The 23,278-nt window shown below is 42.8% G+C and overlaps 1 protein-coding gene across 1 annotated transcript in view; it reads left to right on the top strand.

The window, feature by feature from the left end:
• Positions 1 to 278: 278 nt before the first annotated feature.
• UTRN (utrophin) overlaps positions 279 to 23,278 on the top strand; it is a 445,898-nt gene continuing 422,898 nt past the window's right edge. The window contains exons 1-3 of the mRNA XM_081094315.1: positions 279 to 820; positions 970 to 1,106; positions 6,376 to 6,522. Coding sequence (XP_080950441.1) covers positions 6,444 to 6,522 — 79 coding nt within the window. The 5' untranslated portion in view covers positions 279 to 820; positions 970 to 1,106; positions 6,376 to 6,443. The remainder of the gene's footprint in view (positions 821 to 969; positions 1,107 to 6,375; positions 6,523 to 23,278) is intronic.

Here is a 23,278-nt window from a genome sequence, read left to right as displayed (position 1 = left end):
TTTATCTCTGAAGGAGAAAATATCACCAGAACTACCCAGTGTGGCTGAGGAGGGGCGTGACTCCCATTTTCAGACAATCTGAGTCCAGGGGCTTGCGCTTGTGGGAGGCTAGCTCCTGACTTCGGGAGCCGCGGGCGCGCGCAGCCCCAGGCCAGTTGAGCGCAGGGCCGGCCGCCACCGGCCGGGAGGGCGCGCTGGGCGGGCGCTCAACGACCGGGCACGCGGTCAGGTGACTCTGGGCGCCACGTTCCCCGGAGCCCAGCCCGCGGTGGCCGCTTGGGCCGGGCTGGGGCCAGGGCCGAACTGGGAGGCGAGAGGGGCTGATCTCCCGAAACAAAGTTGCTGGGCTGGTGGCGGCGGGGCGCGGGAGGCGGCGGGGAGCTGGAGCGGCGGCGGCCGGCGAACTGGACCTGCTCGGCCTCCTCCTCCGCCTCCTCGGGAGACCGCGCCCCGGGGTGCCCGGCCGCGAGCCGGTTCCCAGGGGGGCGCCACGGAGCGATCTTGCGCCCCACCCTTCCTCCTCTGCCTCCAGCGCTCCGCTCCAACAAAGGGGCAGGCCTGCGGGCGGGGAGCGGGAGGAGGGGAGCGGGAGGAGCGAGCCGCTCGCCCGAAGTTGGGGAGTCGCCTGGCCTCGGCGGCGGAGAGCGGGCGGCCGCAGCCTGCCGCGGGCTTTCTCCCGCCGCGGGGCGAGGAGGAGCCGGGGGCTCCCGCAGCCGATCGGGGAACCGCCGGGAGCGGCGCCCCCCTGCTTTGGGGCCGTTTCTGCAGACGGAAAACTCTCCGGTGTTTGGCAAACTTGGTGCCTCCGCGCCCGTGCCAGGTTTGCACTAGGACTGTTTTGTTTTTGGCGGAACTACTGGGCAGGAAGGTTGCACAAGTCAGGGGCAGTTTTAATCGGGTGTCAAAATTCTTTTTCCCTCTCGGACCTCGTTTAGGTCTCTACATTTCTTTTCTTTTTCTTTTTTAAAGTTGCACCACAGCACTCACGCTTGCACACCACCACCCCCGCGATCACTGCGACCCGAAACACATCCAAACGAGCCCTCGGCCCGCTGGGGACGAGGCGGCGGCTGGCAGGCGAGGCGGGCGCGCGGTCACGGGAGCAGGTAAGTCCATGCATTATTGAGGCGCCGCGCCGGGTAATGTGACCACGGCCGCGGGGGGACGGGGCGTGGGCTGCGGGGAGGACGGGCTCCCCCGAGGCTCCTGCGCCCGGGGCCCGCGTCCCGCGCTCCTTCTCCACCCCGAGGCTGAGATGTAACCAACTTTTGCGTACACTTTCCTGGGGTCCTGAGTTCTGCTACCCCGCGGCGGAGCAGAGAATGACTGACACTTGCAGCGAGGAGGAGGAGGTCCTGGGGATCCGCTTAGTAGGGAGGGATCCTCACTCCGCCGACAGGTCCCCGGCTGCCGCTGGGCCCCCCAGCCTCCCCTGCCTGGGTGAGAGTCCCGCATCCGTGCTTCGCGCGGTCAGGGCGCCGGTCCAGTGATCGCCAGGAGGGGACGTGGCCTGTCACACACGCCCCGGCCGGGGAGGGCGGGGCCGGAGGTGTCCGCTAGGAGAGGGTGGCGTGGTCGGCGGGCTGGGGAGCAGTTCCCAGCCGTCTGCCTGACAGGAAACGTGCTGGACCTCCGGGCCGGCGCTGCTCGCGAGGGTGGGGCTCCGGAGAGGGGGCGGTGCGTGGTCCGGACTCTTGGCATCTCTTTCTGCAGCTGGTAAGGTCATTCATGCCCTACCTTTGGCCCCGGATCCGAGGCTCTGGTTGTCCAAGGCCACGTACAACCCCCCCCCCCCCCCCCAAAGCACGGATTTTAGGCTGTGCAACTTTTAGAAGGCAAGCTGTTAAAAGAGACTTTCCCACCAGACCCGGAAAGGGACTTGTTCTAGGGAGGGAGGAAACGTGCCGACCTCCTAGAGCCCGCGGACCGCAATTTGTTTTACATCGAACGGGAGCCTGGGGTCTAACCTAAGGGCGCCCCTTTCTGGGATTCCCGGGGTGAGCCTCCTCTTCCCCAGCCATCTGGTCGCCTGGGTCACCAGGGCCTCGCGGGTCAGTTTCCCACGCGGCTCTCGGGGGGTGTCGGTGGAACGGTAGCTGCGGCCCCGAGGGCACGAGTTTGGGGGAGTCCCTGGTCCTCGGGACCTGACTGGAGCTCCCCGCCCCTTGGCCTGGCGACAGCAGCCGCATCCATAGCACAGTAACTTGCACGGGTCCCAGGAAGTCGGGGTGGCCTGTCCGGCTGGTTGCTGGAGGGCGCGGGGGACGCCGGCGGCGGGCGGATGGTGCTGCGGGCCCGGCGGGAGCTGGAGGAATGCGAAGCTCGTGGGGGCTTCAGCCTGCAGAGTTCCCGGCGGCGGCGAGGGCCCAGGCTTACGCAGTCATTCCCCTTATTTATGGGCCCGATGAGACAGCTCTTTAACTTCCCTGTGGGTGTTTACATACAATTTATTGCCCTGTAAACAGTATTAATCACTGTAGTATTCACCTTCCCTTGGAGCACTTCCGAGAGTGAATGGCAGTTCTTGGCGCTGGGTGGTGTCTCTTACTATGTATCGAGCCCAGTGGCCACCTCCTTCCCCCTGGGCTTCCCTTCGCAGTAACTCTAGCTAGGGGTTTTGGTCGCCAGGGTAAATGAATGAATACTTTCTGCCCAAGGATCAGCATCACATTTCCATCAAAACTGTACATTGTTGAACATCTTTGTATTCGTACGTTGTGTAATTCCCATATTATTTTGAAATTAAAACTTTCCCTTGGAGGCCATCCCCTATCCTTTCACCCCAGGTTGGTTTATTGACTGACACACACTCATGGCTTCAGGTCCATAGGGCAGCCAGACATGTTCCCAGGAAAATGTTGGTGAACCTCGAGTTGAGTGTGTTGGTTTCAGTGAGAAGAGCTGGCTAACCTTGGCGAACATCCTTATCAGGGCACAGAAACATAGGGCAGCGGTAACAATAAATTACATATAAATAACAATAAATGGTAACAATAACTGTAAAGGGCCTAAAACTTCTAAAGCAACTCCCACTCATTTCTTCTGTCTCTCAACTAGCTGTGTGTGGAAGATGGCCCTCCCTCTGTGACATGGATGTGAAATGGAGGGCCATCTTAAGGCACATTGTTAGTGATGAAACTTCCATTCTGTCTCCTGACCACCGATTATAAACCACTGCAGCATGTATCGACTTAGAAGAAGGTATCTTTTTTTGCCATGTTACTCAACACGGAGTCCCCTGCCATTCATGGCAACAAGTGGAAGTTGGTGGCTAGACCTGTTTCTTCCTTCTTCCCATTCGTCCCTTGTCCTTGATCTATCCCCCTTTCTTCGGTATCTTTGTAGTATGTACGGGATTTTGATGATCAAGCAGGGAAAATTTGAGAAATTATCTTAAGGAGAGTGGCAAAATAAAATGTTACAATCAGCAAATATTTATGTGAAAAGGAATTAAAGTCCTGTGTGAAGAGTTCACTTTTTTTATGGAGTAGGATAGATCTTTGGGAAGCTTTGAAGTGAAGACCTTTGGCTAAGACCAGTTATATGGAGAGCATTAGAAATATTTCTCAAAGGAATAGTTACTTTCCGGTTAAGAGAATTTTGTTGGGCAAACTTGATTTTCTGTAATAAAATTTTATATGCATTCCTCTGAACAAAGTTTTTGGTTTTTGAATATAATAAAATGCACTTAAGAATTCAGCAAATCTTTATAGGCATGTACCCCCAAAAGGAAATGTAACCACATAATAATACCTAAAGTCTTAACAGTAGTAGCGCAATATAAAAAAATGTAAAACTTTTTTATACTCATAAATTTTGGCAGACTGATGACCCACAATCCACATTTTCCTCCCTACTGGAGAGTACATTGTTCCTACAACTTTAGGAATCTACCACAGTTTTCATCTGCTTCAACTCTTTAACACAAAACTTTTTTCTAAGGTAATTTTGATATCTTTATTATTATAACACACCCTTTTTCTGACTGATAAGGATAAAAATATAACAATTATTACATATTGCATATTTATATTATTATGAAATAACATGATGTTTCCTTGAATATTACATATCACAAAAATCTTCTATATATATATAAAAGCCTAAGTGGCCCTTATGACTGGTTGACAGAACGACTGGTCTACTGGTCGCTATGATGTGCACTGACCACCAGGGGGCAAACGCTCAACGCAGGAGTTGCCCCCTGGTGGTCATTGCGCTCCCACAGCCAACCTCCCATGGTCCCTTCCCCTGGCCGGTCAGTCCCGATGAGCCCTTATTGGGACTGGGCAAGACGCCCCGATCGGCCCCGATTGCCACCCAGGCCGAGGGACGCCACCCGTGCATGAATTTGTGCACCGGGACTCTAGTAGTATATAAAATAGTAGTATATAATATACAAAATGAAATATATTATAAAATAACAATACCGTATGATGCATCCTTGAGTTAAATAATTGAGATGTCTAATCCTAGCTAGCAGTAAACTCTGGTTCTGGTAAGTGTTGTAATACTAGTATGTGAATTATCATCCATTTTCCACAGATTAATATTTGGAAGTGTTGCCTATTATATTCCTAATGAAATGATTAATTTATTTAATTTGCATCTGGGGTCTCCTTAAGGGACTCTTAGGATAGAGCCAAGTGGCTGGCTGAATTTCTGAATCTGTCTGGGTGTTTGGGGGCAGTGTGTTTCAGAAGGTATTAGGGCAATGTACTAGTCTAATATTCTTAAAGAAAAGGTGGCATTGTAGGACAGAATCTTTAGTTCTTTAAATTCTAAAGATGCTTATGACTAATTAATTACTAAAAATTAAAATTATTTCTATTGAGTGATATCTGTACCCAGCAGAATTAATATGATGCACCTTCTAAAATGACATAACATATAAACTATTCAGATTTATATCTAATTGAAAGCTTTCCTTAGATCAGACCTGAATACCCAACTGCTTTTTGTTATTTCCACATATAAATATCAGAGGCACCTCAAACTCGGCAAATCCAAACTACTTTCATTATTTCTTCCTGCAGAGGCTTATCCTCCAGAACTCCCCAGCTCAGTGAATGACTCGCCCTCTACTCAATTGCCCAAGCCAAATCGGGCAGTCATTTTGTCCCTTAGAATCCTGAGCCTCTCATATCCAACCAGTTCCCAAATCCTATGCACCTTCTTTATTTAGTATTTAAACATCCCACATATCCACCCGTTTTCTTTCCATCTTCCCTGGTTTAGGCCACAGTCATTTTCTGTCTGTAATATTACACTAGAAAGAATATAAGACTAAACATTCATGTATTCTTTAACTACATTCTCCACTTGTCACTTTTCAATATTTCATATGTCTCTCTCTGTGTATTCATGTGTATACTAGTATTTGTGTACATTTATACATAGACATATAGATAAACATATACAGACAGATATATGCTGTCCTTCTTGAACTTAAGTTGCAGATATTATCATACTTCATTGCAAACTATTTCATCAAGTGTCTTCTACAATCAGACATTTCCTTGCATAAGGACACAACCATTAACCAATATTAAAGAAGTTTAACACTGATACAATAATATTGTCTAATACAGCGGTTCTCAACCTGTGGGTTGCTACCCCTTTGGGGGTTGAACGACCCTTTCACAGGGGTTGCCTAAGACCACCAGAAAACACATATTGAATATATAATTACATATTGTTTTTGTGATTAATCACTATGCTTTAATTATGTTCAATTTGTAACAATGCAAATACATCCTGCATATCAGATATTTACATTACGATTCATAACAGTAGCAAAATTACAGTTATGAAGTAGCAACGAAAATAATTTTATGGTTGGGGGTCACCACAACATGAGGAACTGTATTAAAGGGTCGTGGCATTAGGAAGGTTGAGAACCACTGGTCTAATATATCGCCCAAATTCAGATTTTTCCAAATTATCCCAAATTGTGTATTTTGAAAAATTCTGAATTCAATCAAGGATTACCTAATTAAATTCTTCTCATGTTTTGAAAACTTGGCTCCAATGTCACTTCTTCAAGGAAGGCTTCTCTAATTGCCCAGAGCAGGTTAGATTCCTCTGCTCTATGATGATGTTACTCTGTGCATCTCCTTTGTATGTTTGTAGCGTATCAGAATAATTCATTATATAGTTAATTGCTTAGTATCTATGAACTTCATGATGGCAGAGGCTGTGTCTCTTTGATAGTCATATCCCCATTCCCAGATCAGTGCCTTATACATAGCAGGCACTGAATAAATATTTCCTGAATAAATGGTGATGATATATAACTGTATATGACTATATGTATTACATGTGTATATACTTATTTTTTTTCAAGTCCACCCATACTTTCCCTTTTCTCTTTAGGTATTGATGTCTTTAAAAAAAAAAAAGAGGATTTAGTAGTGTTTGGATTTTACTGAAACTCAGCAAAGATGGCCAAGTATGGAGAACATGAGGCCAGGCCTGATGATGGGCAGAACGAGTTCAGTGACATCATTAAGTCCCGATCTGGTAAGTAATGGGAGCCTAAGAAAATGCCAGGTTTATATGCGTAAACTACTTAGAAGACATAGGGTGTGTTTTTTTAATTTTTTTTTTGGCTTGTGTTGCACTGTTCTTGTGAGACAAATTTCTTGTGAGAAATATAATTCTGACAAAGGAGTATTGTATTATGAAAGGTAACATCGTGCCTCTGACGGTCCGATGTGAATCTCTCAGCCCAGTTTGATCTCATCCTGTGCTGACTGGCTTGTGTAGTTACACTGGGTGCGACCAGTAGCTGAATGCGGTGCTTTTATCAGACTCACCCCTTTTCACACAAAAATATAGCTGAGCATGCTTTCCCTTTTCAGCCTATTTTATGAAGTTGAAAGGATTCTATATGCTTAAAGTAGGAGGTGCTGTTGTTTCTGGCAGGATGGATCTTCTGTAGTTTTGCTTCGATCACATATGTCCTTACCCTGATTCCTTTTGGTGGCCAAGGCTAGGCCTACGGGTTTCTTACCTCTGCTTCCATCTTTGAAACTTCTTATGAACCTTCTCCAGGTACAGTTTTCACCTAGGTAATCTAATAAACCGGACTAAGACAGATTAATGGTTTTCATCTGAACATTTAAATTGGGGACCTAAGATACTGCTCTACACACCCAGTCTTTTTATGTAACCAAGTGCTTTTCCGCTGTCGCTGTTCAACTGAATCAACTGGGAAGGCTTTTTTTTTTTTTTTTTTTAATGCAGATGCACTGGCTCCTCTCCATACCTATTGAATAATAAATTCTATATTTTAAAGAGGCTTCAAATATGATTTTGAGACAGGCTCAAGGGGAGATATTTTTGAGTAGGCTCGGCTTGTTTGAGCTTTGAAAATTACACAGAACTCTACCCTGGGTGTGAACACTATACTTAAGTAACCTTGAGAGTTAGTCTCAGGTATAAAATTACAACCACAGTCACTTTAAGATAAAAAAAGAAATATACAGCCTGTTTTGCTCCATGTATCATGTTTATATTATATTAGGAGCTTATTTCTCAGTACATGAAACTGCAGAAATATGCACTGAAAATCAGCCCTAAATTAATAGACATACACACTTAAGATACACATTTCTTTCTGTGGTACTGGAACTGGTTGATTGGTAAAGATTTTGGTTATAACAGTCCTGGCTCTAAATTTGTAGCTACTACTGTGGAGCTTGAAGGATCTCTAGGTACATTAAAGCTTACTATCCTGTTTTAAACATCTGAGGGTATTTTTTTCTCAAAAATTCTTTTTGTTTTAAATATTTTAGTAATATAAAAAATTATGTAGCTATAAGGGATTATTAGTATTTTCTTAAGAATATATATCCAGACTATGTACATGTAACACAGAGGAAAGTGAAAGTGAGACAATTTAACATATCCATGCTGGTCATGTTCTATAAATTGTGAGGAGATATATTCTTAAATAGTTGTCTGAGTCAACCTCTATTACAGTAAGACCTTTGATATTTATAACTATGTGCTTCAACCGTGCCCATAAAGAGTAATTGAATAAGTTTCGAAATGCTAAGCATATATGATGAGTACACATAGCTTCCAAATTGTTTTTTAAATTAAAAATTACCATTTAGAAAGACTTACAATTCTCATACACTGTTGGGGGACAGTTGGGCAGAAATCGTCACATGTTTTTAACATGTGTATATCAATTAGCCTATTAACTCTATTTTTAGAGGTATTTCCTAAAACACACAGAAATGCACAAGCAAGAAGTTGATCACAACATTTTTTATAAAAGGAAAAAAATTGGAAACACCATAAAAATACAGTATTGAGGACTGGTTAAGTCATAATTTCCCAAAGTATTTTGAAATGAGCGTAAGTTCTAATTAAAAAAGGATGCCATAGACAAATAATTTTAGGAAATAGTGGTCAGCCTACTCTGTTCATTTAGTGTAGGGCCTCTGAACTGATTGTAGAGAATCTCAGTGGAGTTAATTATATTAGGTATATTTATAAAGCAGAAGAATATACATTCATAATATGTTATTGATATGTATATGTCTATATATATGCATAGAAATGTGTTCTTGACTTTGTCAAGTAAAAATATATGCAATATGAATTCAGTTAGGTGAAAATTATTTTTTAAAACAATTTAGCAGATTATACACTACAATGTTAATAGTGTTAACCTTGGCATTTTGGGATTATTATTTTTCTCTCTTTGCTTGTATGTATTTTCTAAAGTTCTTCAATGAGACTGTATTACTTAGTTCTTATTTTTAAAGGCTCTCAAATTGCTTAGAGTGTTTCAATGCCAAGGCTAGGACTGTTACATTTTTTTTGCTTGGTGGCACCTACTTCAAAACACATTGAAAAGTTAGCTGTTGCATAGCTGAGATATGAATCACATTCTTTTGGCTGTATTATGTTGCAAGAGCCAGTAGATAAATTTGGATTTGAATGGGCCTGTTAGTCCCAATTCTGCTTTCTGAAAGGCACAGTTTTGATTCTTTTAAGGTAAATATTAGCATACAGTGATAATGTCTTTTGGTATACCAAAATATACATATTGAATAGGTATTTTTAGTTCAGATTCATTCAAAGGAATCATCCACATATAATGCATTTTTTTAAAAAGATCCTTCTTGGACTCGTTCTATGCTTAAGTTGTTGCTTTCTCATTGTTTTAAAGGGATGTTTTCCGATGGAAGAATTTTAAATCTAATCTGCTTCTCTAGATTTCTTCCTTTTGGAGATTGGATATGGGGGAGGGAGAAAAGATTAGGGTGGGAAAAACAAGTTGAGAGTAAATTGATTAATTTAATCTCTTGGTTTATCAAGATTCTTCCATTCTCACTCCTTCCCAAATACTTGAATTTGGAAAGCTAAAAGCCTGGTGTAACAAAAATATTTGTGCATTTTACATCAAGTTATTGGGATTATTTATATTGCCCTCATTCATTATTATTTGGCTTTAAGATGTGTATGAGGTTTTACATTTTTTATGTTATTTCCACCTTCTAAACAGACGTATGAAATTATCAAGGGTAAATGATGAAAACGTGTATACCAATTAGCCCATTAACTCTATATGGGGGATATATGACCCCATATATTTCTTTATGGTTGTACCACATTTACCTTAGATTTGAATGAACGTTAGAAAAGAACTTGAAATAATATGACCTTTAATTATTAAGAGCTTGAGGTGGGGTAAATGGAGACCTTTCTTTTCCTAACTTAAACACACCTATGTCGTTTGTCATCAGTAACTGCATCTTTCACAGTTTGAATTAGTGGGCTTCAGAAAGCTTACCAAATTAGTAAATATTGTGAGAGAGTAGGCCAAGATATAGAGTTGTTTGTTTGTTTTTAGTGGAAACATATAGCCAATGGAGTCTGTGATGTGTACGTTTCTGTTTGGAACATTTTAAACATGAAATAATACAATGGTTTGGGATGCATGTCAAGTCAAAGAATATGCTCATTGCTACTTCATCCTATCAATAGCTAACACATATTAAAGCTGGTAATATAGAACAAGGCATCCTTTTCTGATATTCTCAGTTCTGTTGTGGTTAAGTTTTAACTGAGAGCCTCCTAACCAGGGTAGCACTCAGGGCTAAAGAGAGTGTGTCAGCTGGCTACCTGTGGGGATTTTGACAATCTGGGGATTCGAATCATAGACGCTCAGATGGGAGGGGGCCATTTACTTGAATGAGTTAGTCAGGTAAGCGCCACATTGTTGCATGATTCAATGTGTTCTTTAAGTACCTTGGGTAGGAAGCCTGTGTATAACAATTTTACCCTTTCTTCTTCCACCTTTTGGGATCTAATTGCTGAGGACCTAATTGCTGAGAGAATTTTAGAGGCCATATAACTCAGCCATGCCTGCAAGGTGGTTACCCAGCCTCTGCATGCGCACTTCCAATGATGGTATCTCATTGGTGATGATGAGGATGATAATCCTAGCAATTTACATTTATTGAACATAGACTGTGTGCAGATGTGGTGTCAAGAGTTTCTGTAAAACAAACACTGTTTTACAGATGACAAATGTGAGCCACACAGAAGTAATTGACCGTACTGGCCTTCCTTCTAGTTCTCCAAAGGCCCAGTTGTGCCGATCTCAGGGCCTTTGCACATCCCTTTTACACCTGTCTTTGTCTGATGGGCTCCTTGCTATCATTTAGATTTAGATGTAAATGCCATGTTTGAGAGATCTTCCTAGATAGATCTTTAGAAAGTAGGTCTCCCTTGCCCAGCTAGAATGGCTCAGTTGATTGAGTGTCTCTCTGTGCACTGAATGGCTGCTGGTTCGATTCCTGGTCAGGGCACATACTTGGGTTGAGGGTTTGATCCTCAGTCAGGGAATGTAAGGAAGGCAGTCGATCCATATTTCTCTCTCACATTGATGTTTCTCTCTCTTGCTCTCTCTTACTTTTTCTAAAGCATGTCCTCTGGTGAGGATTAAAAAGGAAAAGAAAGTAGCTCTCCTGGTCACTCTTGACTGCGTCAGTATATTTAAATTTTCTCTATGTTCTTATCTCTACCTGGCACTCTTCTTGTTTTGTGTATTTATTAATGTACTTCCCACTAGAATTTAATTCCAAAGGTACAGAGACCAAACTGCTAGCTCATAGTAGGTGAGCAATGAATGTTTATTCAATGAAAAAAGGCTTACAAATCTAGAAAATGCCAGATCTGGGATTAGAGCTCAGGAGATCTGACTCCAGAAACCCTGCATTTGACCTCCACATAGTGCTGAGTCTTCTAGTTTACAAGGTCGTTTATTTTGTTGCTTGTGGAATTCTTCTTCATTGGGAGCTTAAATCTATTGCTTACAACGTTCTCACAGTATGAGCTGGATTTATACGTGCCTCTGCCTCTTCCTTTATGGTGACCAAGGTTGGGACTCCAGGCTGTGAGGGAGAGCCTTCCTGGGCCCCCAGTTGTCATTGTAGTGCTGCCAAGGGAGGGCCAAATTGTAGGAGATACGACCTGCTGCTCCCAGACCTGTCCTGGCCTTCCCTGGTTCTGGTCTTTGTCATTCTCTGTCAAGAGTTAGCAAAGGGGAAAATACCAGAGGACAGGCAGTCCTCTGGGTGGAAGGTAGAGAAACTGATCATCTGTTTCTGACATGAATTCTCCCTTCTCTTTTCTTCCGACTGCTGCTCAAGGCTTCTCACTGGCTGGTGAAAAAAGGTAGAGGATTTCAGATGCACTGCGATTTGGCACAGTTTAAGTCCTGGTCTGATGCCCAGATGGGTATCTGTGGGTTGAAAGAGTTGGTAAGAGGTGGGGGAGGGGGAAGGGAGAAAAGAGAGGCAAGTGAAATAAAAAGAAAGTGAATTATTTAAGATGGAATATTATACCTGGTTACATTTACTGCAAGCCTTTTTAAAAAGATGCTATATTTGCGATAAAGTAAGCTTGCTGAGCAAGATTCAGTTTTAGAAAATTATGAGCAAGATTATCATGTTTGTTTATCTTTCAGAAGCCTTTCTTTATGAAGGACAGTGGTTAAGTTGTATTTAGGGGGTTGTTGGTCTGCTTCTTTCTCTTTCATTTAAAAAAATATCAGTGGGGATTTTTCTAAAGAGCTTAAGGGACTGTAAAAATTAGGTGTTTTTGTTTGTGTTTTTCTGAAGCTTTGCATGGCTGGAATACCTGTGCTCTGAAGGAAGGTCTTTGAACAGGTTTGGTTTTTTCCATGAGCCTTGGGGATTTGTGGTGAGGGACAAGTAACTTTGATGGAAACTCAACTCCGACAGCGTGGAGCAGCTATTCTCGTAATGCCTGTAACATCTCCGTGTTGTTTCCTCGTTGTGCTGAAAGAGTGCAATCATAGAAAAGTTTTCTATATAAATATGATTCCCCTGACTTGTTACTATGGTTGTGAAAGGTTGGTAGATGATCCGTACATGATCGGAAAAAATGTGAATTGCTGAGAATGTTCTAGGCAGTGAAAGTACATTAATTATATAGACGGAATGGAAAACTCAATTTTATTGAACCTTCTTCGAGGCCAGACGTTTGAACTACATGCTGATATGATGGTTTTCAGGGAACAAGGGAACATGTAAGGTCATTGAAGCAGTTGTAAATATTAGTTAAAATTTAATCGTGAAAGGATACTCAGGTGGTTTCAGATGTATTGGCTGGACGACCCCCCTCATATCCTGCCGAAGCTGTCTGTGGAGGCAGAGGTGTTTGCTATATTATTATTATTATTATTATTTTTTTTTACCAGAACTGCATAATAATAAACACACTCAATTTGGTATTTGGCATGTGAGTCGGTGTGGGTTTTTAAATACATATGTATTTACTCTCAAAATGCTGGTTTGTGAGCTGAGAAATCCAGTTCAGACCCAGTCTTTTCACTTTTGCTTCTCCTGCCCCTGGACGTGCACATGCCAGCTGCCGGAGGCTTACATGCACCTTTTGCACAGCCAAATACCGAGGTTGATTGCAGCCGGTCGGTCTCTGTCAGAAGCCTGTGCTCCTGGCCTAGGGCATGGAGGAATTGTTTTGCATGTGCTCATTTGGCAGTTATGCTTAAGGTTGGGGGTGGTAAAACCTCGCATCAGTTTAGAGAATTCAGTTTCGTTAAGAAAAATCAATTCTGTCCATCATAGCCATTGCGCTCAAAGTGTACAGTGTGAGAATAACATCTCATAGGTGGATATTTTCAAGTGAACTTTTATTGGTGGGTGGGTGGTCGGTTTAGTTGTTATGATTTCTGTCTAGTTGAATAACTCTTACATGTAATTATGAAACAAATTGTTGTGAAAGGGAAGAAAAGAACACATAATCACATTTCTAATGTAGCAGGGGAATCCAATAGAAAACATCACTTTGTGTCTCTAAAGTGGTACAACTGTGCAATGAACACGGTGCTGTAATGGAAAAAGTATTATCTGTTTAGAACTTTTCTAATTCCATGGTCTTAATACTTGCAAATTTCTTCCATTCCTTTTTAAAAAAATCTTTATTGCTGAGATTATCACAGATGTCCCTCTTTCCCCAGCCAATGCCCAGCCAATTCCTCCAGCTGGTTCCCACCCTGCCCCAGGCCTTTGCCACCCTGTTGTGTCCATAGGTAATCATATATGCATATAAGATCTTTGTTTAATCTCCTCCCACCCCCAACCTCCTTCCCTCTGAGAATCATCAGTCTGTTCCATTTCCATGCCTTTGATTCTATTTTATTCACCCGTTTATTCTGTTCATTAGATTTCTTATTAGTTTATTTTGATTTTTAGATTCGGTTGTTGATAGGTATGTATTTGCCATTTTGTTGTGATCTTTTTCTTTTTCTTCTTCTTCCCCTTCTTAAAGAATACCCTTCGACATTTCATATAATACTGGTTTGGTGGTGATGAACTCCTTTAGCTTTTTATTGTCTGTGAAGCTCTTTATCTAACCTTCCTTCTAAATGATAGTTTTGCTGGGTGGAGTAATCTTGTTTGTTGGTCCTTGCAATTCATCACTTTGAATATTTCTTGCCACTCCCTTCTGGCCTGCATTGTTTCTGTTGAGAAATCAGCTGACAGTCATATGGTCATTCCCGTGTAGGTAACTAACTGTTTTTCTCTTGTTGCTGTTATGATTCTCTCTTTGTCTTTAGCCCTTGGCATTTTTAATTAGTTAGTTAATTAATTAATTGTACTGATTTGAGAGAGAGAGAGAGAGAGAGAGAGAGAGAGAGAGAGAGAGGAAGCGGGCACAAGAGCAAGAGTGAGAGAGATCTAACCCACAACCTTGGTGCTTTGGGGTGATGCTCTAATCAACTGAACTACCAGACCAGGGAAGCCCTTGGCATTTTAATTATGATGTGTCTTGGTGTGGTCCTCTTTAGGTTCACCTTGTTTGGGACTCTTTGTGCTTCCTGGCCTTGTAGGTCTATTTCTTTGACCAGGAAGGGGAAGTTTTCTGTCTCATTATTTCTTCAAATAGGTTTTCAATATCTTGCTCTCTCTCTTCTTCTGGCACCCCCATAACGCAAATGTTGGTATGCTTGAAGTTGTCCCACCAGGAGGAGCAAGGGGTCCCAGCCCCACACCTGATCCCCAGCCCAGGGTCTCAGAGCTGGGAAAAGAAGTCCCTATGGGCAGTAAGAACTACGGGCTGTAAAAACCAGTGCTGATTGGTGCTCACACTATCTTCATATTTTTGGATTCTTTTTTCTTTTTCTTTTTTTAAAATATATTTTATTGATTTTTTACAGAGAGGAAGGGAGAGAGATAGAGAGTTAGAAACATCGATGAGAGAGAAACATCGATCAGCTGCCTCCTGCACATCTCCTACTGGGGATATGCCCGCAACCCAGGTACATGCCCTTGACCGGAATCGAACCTGGGACCCTTCAGTCCGCAGGCTGACGCTCTATCCACTGAGCCAAACCGGTTTCAGCAGATTCTTTTTTCTTTTTGCTCTTCTGGTTGTGTGTTTTTTGCTTCCTCGTATTTCAAATCATTGATTTGATTCTTAGAATCCCCTACTCTAGTCATGAATCCCTGTATATTATTCTTTATTTCAGTCAATGTATGCTTAATTTCTGACCGGTCCTTTTCCATTTTTTTTTTTTTTGGAGCTTTCTGGAAGATTTTTGAATAACCTTATAATGTGGATTTGAACTCTATGTCCAATAGTTTGCTTTCTTCTATTTCTTTCATTTGTGACATGTTTCTTTGTCTTCACATTTTGGCTGCTTCCCTGTGTTTGTTTCTATGTAGTGGATAGTGTTGCTATGTCTCCTTGAGTTGGTAGAATGGCCTAGTGTAGTAGGTGTTCTGTAGGGCCCAGTGGCTCAGCCTCCCCAGTCACCTGAACTGGGAGCTCTGGGTACACCCCTTTGTGGGCTGTGAGCGCAGTCCTGTTGTAGTTGAGACTTGATTGCTGTTGGTGTCACTGGGAGGAATTGACTTCCAGGCCCATTGGCTGTGAGGACCAGCTGTGACTACAGTGGGAGAGTTGCTGTGTAGGAGATAGCCCTATGGAGCAGGCCTTTCTTCAGTGGGGCTTTGGTGCTCACTGAGTCTTTCCCTTGAGTGTGTTGCTTATGGATATGTAGAGCTGTAATCTGGTGTGGTCTGACACTGATCATTAGGTACACTGGCTCTTGGGTCTCTAGAGAGGTGCAAAGTCAGCCACTGCCTGAGGCCACCCAGCAGGAGCTATAGGGAGATCTTCAGATTTCTCTCTTAGGTTTGAAAGTACCCAGGTGAGGCCCAGCTATGAAGCAAGGCAGGCTGGTGCTGGTGCTGGGTCTTGGGCCTTTTATTGATAGGTTTGGGGTTCCTTGACCCAGCTGAAGCTTGTTGGAGATATTTTAGCCTGAGCGAGGAGAGGCCATTCATATGCAAAAGCTGCTGCACACAGCTTGGGTGAGGCTGTAAATTGGATGAGGCGGTGTCTTAGGGAATCACCACAGCAGAGTGGAGCAAACAGAAATGGCTGTCAGTCAGCCCTGCCACCAGGTAGGTCCAAGCAAAGGAACAATGATTCCTATGAGCACCTCCATCTGGGAGAAAGTCACCCCCAAGTTCCTGCCCCGATGCCAGACAATCCAGCTCCTCCTCGTATGTGCCTGTGATCCCCAGAGCCTCGTCCTGGTGCTGGAGCTCAGAGGAAGCAGGACTGTGTAAGTTCAGTTCATGGTGCTGGCCTTTTAAGAGGAACAGCTGGGTCTCCAGCAGCCTCTGTGTCACCGGGCCCAATTCGCACTGGTTTTTACAGCTCATCGTTCTTACTGCCCGTAGGGACTTCTTTCCCCAGCTTTGGGACCCTGTGCTGGGGATCTGGTGTGGGGCTGGGCCCCCTTGCTGCTCCAGGCAGCCTCCGCGCAGAGACGATCTCCCTCCCGATTAAAAAAGCGGCCCTCATGGGTGCCAGACCAGGCCGTTCCAGGCCTCCACACCTCCTACCAGTCTCAGCGTGCTTTCTTCTTTACTTGTCTAGTTGTAGGACTTACATTCAGACAGTTTTCCAGCAGTTTTGGATGATGGTTGTTCTGTATTTTAGTTGTAATTTTGATGTGGTTGTGGGAGGCGGTGAGTATAGGCGTTTACCTACACCGCCATCTTCAAATCCCCCATTCCTTTTTCTTTTTAAGATTTTGGTATGATCTTTACATGAGGAGACTGTTTGTTTGGGGGTGGGGTGGAGCATAGCATTTTGAAGTTGATACTAATTGGTTGGTTCTCTTGCTCCTCATAGGCTGTGTGTGAATCATGTCAATATTAATTCAGTAATTACATAGATGTATGCATATGCTTTTATTTTAAAAGTCAGGCTTTGGGCTCTTTCTATGTGGAGTTTCTAACCCAGGCTGCATGTCACAACCACCCTTTGGGATTCTGACGCAGTCCTGTGAGTAGGTTCCCGGCAACTGGGGTTTTAATAAGTTATGTTTAGTGCCATTGATTTATGGACAAAGGAGGCAGGTTTAAGACTCCCGGAATGAAAGAGAATGTGGTCTGTGCATTTCAGAGAATCAAGGAGAGTGTTAGTCAAAGAGTGAAGATTATTTCTCCTTGTAAACACTGCCCTTTAAACAATTTCAAAAGTTAGTAGATATCTTGGTATTGGGCATTTCCCCCCTTTTGTCTTGTTGGAGAGCTTGGGTTGTGCTGAGCCAAGGTAAAACTGTGGAAGTGGGTCAGGAGAGTGAAGGCATTGTTGATGCATTTCTTACTGTGGCCCATTGAGCCAGAAGATCATACCAAAATATTCAGCACTGAAGTATTCCTTTACTGAGCTCTTGTCAAAGATGGCTTGCTTTGTTTTCTGTGCTCTCTTCAGATTGTTTGTTCTCTTCATCCCCACTTCCCCTCCCCACCCTGTGTCTACTCCCCCCCACCCCCCCCGCCCCCAAATTTGAAACCTTCATCCTCAACCTTCAGCAAAACGTTTCACCACCTGATCACCGAGCCAGAATTCATCTCTGCCTCCTGTTCACTCTTTATTTTTATTTTTGCCTCTTTTTGCTTGTGTATGGGTATATGCTTTCCTGATTTGACTTTCTGATGCCAGTAGGTAGATTAGTTGCTATAAACAGTAACTGCACTATAAAGGTTTACGGTGTACCTTCATGATTAAAAAAAATCAGATATGCTTCTATATAATGGTTGTTGTCAATTTTTTTGCTAAATGATGGGCTCAGCAGTGAGTAAGACATGTGTCTGTTCTTAAGGTGCTGTCAGGCTGCTTGGGAAGAGAGGCACAAATAGACATCCTTGGTGCACACAAGGTCATGGGAACATGGGAAGAGGAAGGACAGATTCTTGCCCTGGTGGGAATGAGAGGGCCCTAAGAGGAGGGAATTGGAGCTATGCTGTGAAGGATGCATAGGAGACAGCCATGTGGACAGCGGAGGAAGGGCATTGCAGGAGAACAATGCATTTTGAGTCTGTAGCTGGAGTGTGGCTGGGGCTTTGCAGAGGATGGGAGAGATTGGGGCCAGATTTTGAAAGCTCTTTTGAAGTAAGCTAAGAGGTGTGATCTTTTCTCTGGAGGGAGTCACTATGGGATTTGTCGTGGGTTAATGACTGGCTTGATACTGTTTTTCAGTAAGATGACTTGGTTGGCAGTATGAAAGATCCCCTTAGAAGGGAGGAGAGTTGGAGGGAGGCAGGGAGCAGGTAAGAGTTGAGAAAATAATTGAGATTAGAAATGCTAGAGTGGCACATGTGGAGAAGGAGGAGGAGAAAGGCTTTGAAAGATGGTTAGCCATTAGTCATAACACAGCTAAAGCCTCATTGTACACTTTACCTTCATGGGATTTGTTTTGTCATTTTTAACCAGATGTATAGTTTTTCAAATCATGTTGTAATTCAAGTTCTCAACACAGTCAGTTATTAGCTCTTCCTCCAGAAATAATTGTCTTAACTTGATTAGTTTCTTAACATTTAAAAAAATATATTTTTATTGATTTCAGAGAGGAAGGAGAGGGAGATAGAGAGGTAGAAATAACAATGATGAAAGAGAATCATTGATCAGCTGCCTCCTGCATGCCCCCTACTGGGGATCAGGCTCACAACCCAGGCATGTGCCCTTGACCGAATTGAACCTGGGACCCTTCAGTCCACAGGCCAACACTCTATCCACTGATCCAAATCAGCTAGGGCTGATTAGTTTCTTAACATTTTAAAGATAGTTATTTTATTTATTTATTTTTTTTTACTTCTTATTGAAGTTGATTACTGCATGCAATGTGTACAGAATTTTTTTACACATTTTCTGGGAGAAAGTGTTCACAGTTTTCATTACATTTTCAAAGGAGGTCTATGATCCATCAAAAGTTGATCCTTATTAGGGTTGCGTTTCTTATAGTGTTTCCGTCTTTTCTGATGGAAATTAAATTGGCAGTCTGATACTGTAGCATGAGTTTAGGACCCCACACTCTTGCTACAACCCATATTCTGAACCTTTTGTTGCTTCCGTTGTCTCAGAGCCATTCAAGCAAAATACCTGATTGCTGGAGTTAGGATGGGTAGACACAGGTTTGAAGGACATAATTTCCTATCATGTTTGACCCAGTTTGTTGATAAATCTTTCCCTTTTGTTGCTAAAAGTGGCAAATAATCAGACATAAATTACTAATTAACACTCTGGTTCAGATTTTTTTTATTATTATTATTAATGGAACCTGTGCTTCATCAAGCTCCGGTGGAGTGGGCATCACATGCTTTATTTTTCCTAACATGAAAGGTAATTTACTTTTCAAAAATGTTGATGTGTTTGTCACTTGAAAATAGGCCAGTCAATCTCTCTTTTACTCATGGAGTAATTAGAGTAGTGGTTCTCACCTGAGGACCCTGCTCCCTGATGGCCTCCCATGGGCCTCTTTTCTCCCACCCCTCTCTTACTCCCAGAGAGATCAGTGGTGTTTGATCCCCTTGCTCCTCAGTTCACATCTGGATCAGACCCCCTCTATGTCATCAAGTTGTGTCACCAACTAACCCTCATTGTTGAGATGCCATTCTGTCGCCCACTTCCTCATCCCTCTCATTTTTCTGTGGGTTTAGCTCCTGGTTCACTGTCACCCATTGTAGAAGTTACTTTTCTTTTAGTTAGTTCAGTGTAAGCATAGTTCATCCTTCTAACACTACTCTCTCAGTTCTTGAACCTCTCTTGGCCAACCATGCCATCATTTATGGCTGCAGCCCCTCCATAATCTAAATTTTAAGTTCTGCCCACCACGTCTTACCTGGCTAGCCCACTCCCTCTTGTATCCTGATTCTAGCAGTTTCTGACCCCAGAGGGGTCTACAGTCCGTTGATGCTTTGACCATTATGCTGTCCCCATCCCTTCATGTCCTTTCTTGGCTCTTCATTGAGATTTACAGTCAATCGCCATCACTCCTTGAGGGCAGGTCTTTTGTTTAGGTTGGATGGCTAGTAGCCAGAGCAGTGCCTGGCCCAGAGTAAATGTTCAGTAAATGCATGTTGAGTGAATAAAAAAAATTGTGTGTCTTTTGTTGCTTTCAACAAATGTGTAATCCCCAAGTCAAATAACAGCTTAGTCACTATTGCGTCTTCTCGCACTGACGGCTTAGCTCTGAATTCGTCTGCTCCTGTGTTTCCCCAAAGCTGGCTGGCAGTACTTGATTTTTCCAACAGCCGGACATGAAATAATAAGACTAAGGCCAATGTCATGCAGATATATGTCAGTGTTGGGTTGTCAACTGCCTTTTCTTCTCCAAGCTTGTCCTTTATTTAGAGAACATGTTCCTTCCTGTTTGGCACAAAAATGTCCACTTACGGAAATGATGGTGATAGTTTTTCTGCGAGATGGATTCTGGTAGCAGAAAGCTTTCTTCAGATGAAGCACTCCAAAAGGGCCCAAGTAAAGGCTTCTTGAAAGCATGCTAATTAATACTTGGTTTTGTTTCTGATTTGAAGACTGCCTACCTCTCCTCCCTCCCCCCCCCCTCCCTGTCTTCTTCCCTCCCTCCCTTCCTTCCTTCCTTCCTTCCTTTTGCCTTGGAAGTCTTTCTGAAAATATCTTAGATGGAGGTGCATTTTAGGAATGTGACAATGCATCACTGCCCTCTTTAACGCAGAGCTGACAGGCAGGGGGAGCTTTCTATAAAGCAAGTTTTTGTGGAGGGTAGATGGGAGTGGCAGGTTGCCCCCCCACCCCCCACCCCCAGGCCCCTGAGGGTCCTTTATGGTTTTTGGAACATAATTTAGTTGATAAATTCTAGAAAACCTGGATGCCTTAGTCTCAGATAAGAGTTAGGTTCTAGTCTTGGTTCTGCATATAACCAGCTCTGTGACCTTGATTAAATCAATCTCTTTCTTTGTACAGTTAATTGATCTGTTTGTAAGGTAAGGAGTAGGGACTGGATGACCTCACACTGATCGATGTATAAGCTCCAGAGAACCAAATTGTTGCTACTTGTCATAGCTGTGCTGGTGAAGGTTGTGCTCTACTACCTTCTTCCTCATTGCTGGAATTTCAGTTTTGTCTGCAGTGATCTGGTGATCTTCCCAAGGATCCCCCACACTGGGATACTTAAAGCAAGCTTGTTGCAATTGTAGAAATTATTACATTCAGCCGGTGTGCTTCAGTGGGTGAGCATCGACCTATGAACCAGTAGGTCACCATTTGATTCTCAGTCAGGGCACATGCCCTGGTCACTGGCTTGATCCCCGGTAGGGGATGTGCAGCCAATCAACAGTTCTCTCTCATCATTGATGTTTCTATCTCTCTCTCCCTCTCCCTTCCTTTCTGAAATCAATAAAAATGTATTAACAGAACAAAACAACATCAAAAAGAAAGGATTGCAAAGTGGCATTTGGGATAAGCCTTTTTTTTTTTTTATCAACGTAAGTATATTATGAATTTATTTTAATTGGCCAATATGATAGATGGATTTCATTTGTATCTGTTTAATTGCTAATGAAGGTAAACATTTCTTCACTTACCTATTGGCCATTTTGTTTCTTCCTTTGTGAATTATCTTTTTAAAAAAATCTTTATTGTTGAAAGTATTAAGCATGTCCCCTTTCCCCCCCATTGACTTCTCCCACCCCCCTCCCTACTCCCAGGCCTAAGCTATTGTCTGTGTCTATGGGTTATGCATATACCCATATGCATTCATTGGTTGATCTCTTCCCCCCAGCCCCTCCTCTGCTATCCCTCTGAGGTATGACAGTCTGTTCACTAATCTATGTCTCTGAGATAAGCCTTTTATCTCTAAAGTGGGTTAGGTATCAAGTATACCATGATATATTTTACACAATATTTGAAAAGCAGAATAAAAAAATTCCTAAGGATTAAAAATTTTTTTAAAATTAAATCTTTATTGTTCAGATTATTACAGTTGTTCCTCTTTTTTCCCCCCCATAGCTCCCCTCCACCCAGTTCCCACCCCACCCTCCGCCCTCACCCTCCACCGTCCTCATCCATAGGTGCATGATTTTTGTCCAATCTCTTCCCGAGGGGTGTGGAGGATTTAAAATTTTTATCAGCACTCTCTTGGGGTGCTACCATATCAGGGAGTGGTTGATGCCATATCAGATGATGTGGTTTTAAATGTAAATGTGGCCACCTATTGGCTGTGTGATATTGGGCAAATTGCTAAGCTGCTCTGTGCCTCAATTTCATTTTCAATAAAGCAGGGATGGTACTAGTGCCTACTTCCTCACGTTGTGGTGAAACTAAGTACATTAATATATGTAAAGCACTTGGGCACAGCGGCACTCAATAAATGCCAGCTACCACTGCCACACACATGCCTCTTATAATCTGAGTGTATTCTTTCCAGTCTTCTAAAATGAGCATGTAAGAATAGTTTTAGTTATATCACACAAGCAAACTTTGTTTTTATTTCTTAATTATATATAGAATTTTGCTTTTTAATTGTTTGCTCTTTTCTATTTGAAAAGAAGGCATTTTAAGTTAGACTGAACATTTTATAGACGTTTAGATGCTGTGATTAAATCTCCCATGGAGCCGAAGCTGGTTTGGCTCAGTGGATAGAGCGTCAGCCTGCGGACTGAAAGGTCCCAGGTTCGATTCCGGTCAAGGGCATGTACCTGGGTTGCGGGCATATCCCCAGTAGGAGATGTGCAGGAGGCAGCTGATCGATGTTTCTCTCTCATCGATGTTTCTAACTCTCTATCTCTCTCCCTTCCTCTCTGTAAAAAATCAATAAAATATATATTTTTAAAAAATAAATAAATAAATCTCCCATGGAATTCTTTTACCTACTTTTTCTTGTGTGACTAACTATATATTTGATATATTTTTCTGGTAAGATTTTTTGGGAAAAAATGACTCTGTATCCATACGAAATTCCTCCTCTCTTTTCTTCTTCTTTTTTTTTTTTAAATGTTGCTAAGGCTTGGTATTATCAGTTTTGGTCTGGGATTACTAACGTTGACTCATATTGTGTACTTTAGCATACCCCTAGAAATCTTATTTGCAATCAGTTTATTTATTTATTTTTATTTTTTCTGTAAACCCGCATGTCGCAAATTTATGCCCCCAAACTGGTAGGTATAATGTGGCATTTGCAAATTTTACAAAATTGACTAATTTGATCATTGAAAGCCAGTGTCTCATTACTGGAAAGATAAATAAGTAAAAGAGAAAGAAAATTCCATTTTGGAACATAACTTGTCATGCTGTGTCTTCACTAGGAAAACTATTTTGAAACTTTGCAAAGGACATCAAAAAATGTTCCATGCCTCTATCCTCAAATGTGTCAGTTGTTAAAGCACTGCATCATTATCTCTGCCTATAAAAAGGAAAAAAAGAAAAG

Source organism: Myotis nattereri (genome assembly GCF_964212035.1).
Source record: "Myotis nattereri genome assembly, chromosome: 6".
Lineage (NCBI taxonomy): Eukaryota > Metazoa > Chordata > Mammalia > Chiroptera > Vespertilionidae > Myotis > Myotis nattereri.
Note: the sequence above shows the minus strand (reverse complement) of the source record. Positions and strands in the feature narration are given on the sequence as shown.